The sequence below is a fragment of the Camelina sativa genome, chromosome 1 (genome assembly GCF_000633955.1).
Source record: "Camelina sativa cultivar DH55 chromosome 1, Cs, whole genome shotgun sequence".
NCBI classification, from domain to species: domain Eukaryota; kingdom Viridiplantae; phylum Streptophyta; class Magnoliopsida; order Brassicales; family Brassicaceae; genus Camelina; species Camelina sativa.
The window spans coordinates 6,173,732-6,177,126 of record NC_025685.1 but is presented as its reverse complement, the minus strand read 5'-3'; the positions used below and the strand labels follow the sequence as shown (position 1 = coordinate 6,177,126).

Here is a 3,395-nt window from a genome sequence, read left to right as displayed (position 1 = left end):
GGGGGTTCTTTTTTTCTCTTTCTGTGATTTTCGTTTATTGTTTGTTTTCGTCGGGCCCGAGTTTACCGGAGCTCCGGGTCTGACGTGATTTTTTTTCTCAAATGGCGGCGTCAGAGAGATCGGTTGATAAACAAGTCGACATGACTTCTTCTTCCTTTCTCCAAAAATTCAGGCTTTACGAGACCCGCTCGGTGATTCTTCTTCTCATCTCTCATCATTGATTTGATTAATTCTCTTGTTTTTGTTCTCTTTTGATTTCGTTTTGATGGATTTGGTAATCTGATTAAGGTATATGTGTTTTTGATTGAAAACAGAGCTTTTACATGATTGGAAGAGATAAAAACAGAACGTCTTGGAGAGTCTTGAAGCTAGATAGGACAGAGCCAACAGAGGTTAACATTTACGAAGATTCAACGGCTTACACAGAAGCTGAGTGCTTTGAAACTTTGAGAAGGATACATGAAGGAAACAGGTCATCTGGTGGTTTGAAATTTGTCACCACTTGCTATGGGATCATCGGTAATGAATTGTCTTTATTGCATCAACCATCTGATTCTATACTATTTTGTTTCTTCTTCTTCTTCTTCTTCTTCTTCTTCTTCTTTTGTAAGGTTAACATAAGGTTTCTTGGTTTAGGATTCATAAGGTTCTTGGGACCTTATTACATGCTGATAATCACTAAAAGAAAGAAGCTTGGTGAAATTTGTGGGCATACAGTTTATGGTGTTGCAAAGAGCAAGATTATTACCATCCCACATGCTTCTGTGCTATCCAATGTGGCTTGTTCTAAGGATGAGAAAAGGTCTTCTTATGTCACTTCTGCTTGTAAAATGGAAAACCTGTACCTCGGTACCTTTTATCCATACATTACATTTCGACATTATTAAACTTTTACCACTTGTATTTAGATCTTAAGACCATTATGTTTTTGTCTTTGATCTGCACAATTTTAGTGTCACAGGTTTATATTAGACAAGTTAACAGTTGTTGAGGTAACTGTGATTGAATTCGTCACAGGTTCTTTTTTAATTTGTCCATTGCTGTTGGTGATAATCCAGCAGCTTAGAGTTTCATTAATATCCTTTCCATTTTGTTTAAGTCTTTAGTCAGACAATCTTTGTTGCACTTTTTGCTTTTTACTATTTCTAGGTATTCTTCTCCCCTGTCTCTACAGTGGACACACTTCTATTTGTTGTATTTATTTTGATATGTTATATGTGACAGAGGTATTATCAAGAAAGGGAGACCTCTCTTTTACCTTCTTCTACTTTCATTTGATCTGTTATATTTGGAACTTTGATTTATCTTGTAACCTTGCTTCCTTTATCAGATTATTTACTGATACAGGTTCTAAATCATGTTTTGTTTTCTTCTGTCTTCCTTGGAAACTTTATAGGTACAAGAGGCTACTCTGCACTGTTGATCTCACAAAGGACTTCTTCTTCAGCTATTCCTATCACATCATGCATACACTTCAGAGGAATCTGTCTGACAAGATGGAAAGACACACTTACTACGAATCTATGTTTGTCTGGAATGAATACTTAACTCGAAAGATTCGGAATAACGTTCAGGACTGTATGTGGACAGTTGCATTGGTATATGGATTTTTCAAACAGGTATTACTTGTTCTTTCAGTCAGAGATAAGCATATTACAAGTAGGTGTTGTGATAATTTAACTTCACATTGAAGAATTAGGACTACTCCCTATCCCTCACTATGTGGATGCCCTCTCGATTCTTTTGTCTTTTGATGCTCATTAAAAGTTGTTAACCTTTGGAATTGCTTTTGTTGTTGTCTAATATATAGGTTAAGCTATCTGTTTCTGAGAAGAAATTTAGATTGACTCTAATTGCTCGCCGATCTCGGCATTATGCTGGCACAAGGTACAATCTCTCCACTTGAGCTTGTTCTATCTCTACCATTAATATGGCTAAGCTGTAATGGGATAAGTCTTTGTTGGATCATAATCTTCTATCTTTTTCCCCAGATACCTGAAACGTGGTGTGAACGAGAAAGGCAGGGTAGCTAATGATGTCGAGACAGAGCAGATCGTTTTCGAGGAAGCTCAAGATGGTAATCCCGGCCGAATAAGTTCTGTAGTTCAGAATCGGGGTTCAATACCTTTGTTCTGGTCTCAGGAGACCTCACGCTTGAATATCAAACCTGATATTATATGTATGATCTTCTTTCTCCAACATAATATATTCTTATCAATTCCATTTTTTTTCTCCTTTGTTTTGGTGCTGATATCATCTCTTATATGTGGAAAGTGTCAGCGAAGGACCCCAACTTTGAGGCAACCAGACTGCATTTTGAAAATCTTGGAAAGAGATATGGGAATCCAATCATCATTTTGAACTTGATAAAGGTTGGTATTCTATATCGTCGATAGTCTAGAGGATACAAATTCTGATCTATTATTCATGGTTTGTTCTAATTCACTAAATTGAAAAAAACAGACGCGTGAAAAGAGGCCTCGGGAGACTATTCTGCGTGCAGAGTTTGCAAATGCAATTAGATATATAAATAAAGGGTTAAGCAAGGAGGATCGTCTAAGGCCTCTTCACTGGGACTTGCATAAACACTCCAGAAAGTACGTGATGGGCACAACCTCATATGCTTCTTTGTTTCTATTCTTTTCATTGCATTGTAGTGTTTTTACTAACTGAAAAAGGTTCCTTGCTTTTCCAGAAAAGGCACAAACGTGTTGGCAATTCTTGGTAGGTTGGCTACTTATGCTCTGAACTTGACTGGCATCTTCTACTGTCATCTAACTCCAGATCTTAGTGGCGATGGATTTCAGAACCAGAATCCGTCCACTTTGGAGTGAGTATCCAATTTACCAATAGTTCTTTACCCTCTATGTAGTTTCTTGCGTAACACATTTCTCAACTCTCTTGTATTCTTAGTAGTTAGGCTCTAAATAACCTCTTTGCCCCAAAAAGGCTCTAATTAATTTAATCCTTCCGGTTTTTATTGTAGGAACAACGATGGTGATGGTTCTTATGATCTACCCAGTAAAGATGAAATTGCACCAGATTTGGCTGTGGAAAGTGGTAATGATAGTAAGGATGCTACTGAAGATCGGCAAAAGGAAGCTACCATGCTTCAGAAAGGAGTCCTGAGGACCAATTGCATAGACTGTTTAGATCGCACCAATGTTGCTCAATATGCCTATGGGTTGGTAGCATTTGGGCGTCAACTCCATGCTTTGGGATTGACAGAGTCTACTAATATTGATCTAGACAATCCCCTCGCTGAAGATTTGATGGGAATTTATGAGACAATGGGAGATACACTTGCACTTCAGTATGGAGGATCCGCGGCACACAACAAGGTCTCCTTGTTAGCTTCCCTGGCAACATATTGTTCCCGTTTTAGCTAAAATTCT

At 37.9% G+C, this 3,395-nt stretch overlaps 1 protein-coding gene across 1 annotated transcript in view; it reads left to right on the top strand.

The window, feature by feature from the left end:
- Positions 7 to 3,395, top strand: part of LOC104779062 (phosphoinositide phosphatase SAC2) — a gene marked incomplete in the record, with an annotated part of 6,468 nt that continues 3,079 nt past the window's right edge. The window contains 10 exon segments of the mRNA XM_010503458.2: positions 7 to 191; positions 315 to 519; positions 637 to 802; positions 1,397 to 1,619; positions 1,811 to 1,887; positions 1,992 to 2,179; positions 2,275 to 2,372; positions 2,464 to 2,597; positions 2,696 to 2,830; positions 2,987 to 3,341. Of these exon segments, the coding sequence (XP_010501760.1) occupies positions 102 to 191; positions 315 to 519; positions 637 to 802; positions 1,397 to 1,619; positions 1,811 to 1,887; positions 1,992 to 2,179; positions 2,275 to 2,372; positions 2,464 to 2,597; positions 2,696 to 2,830; positions 2,987 to 3,341 (1,671 nt within the window).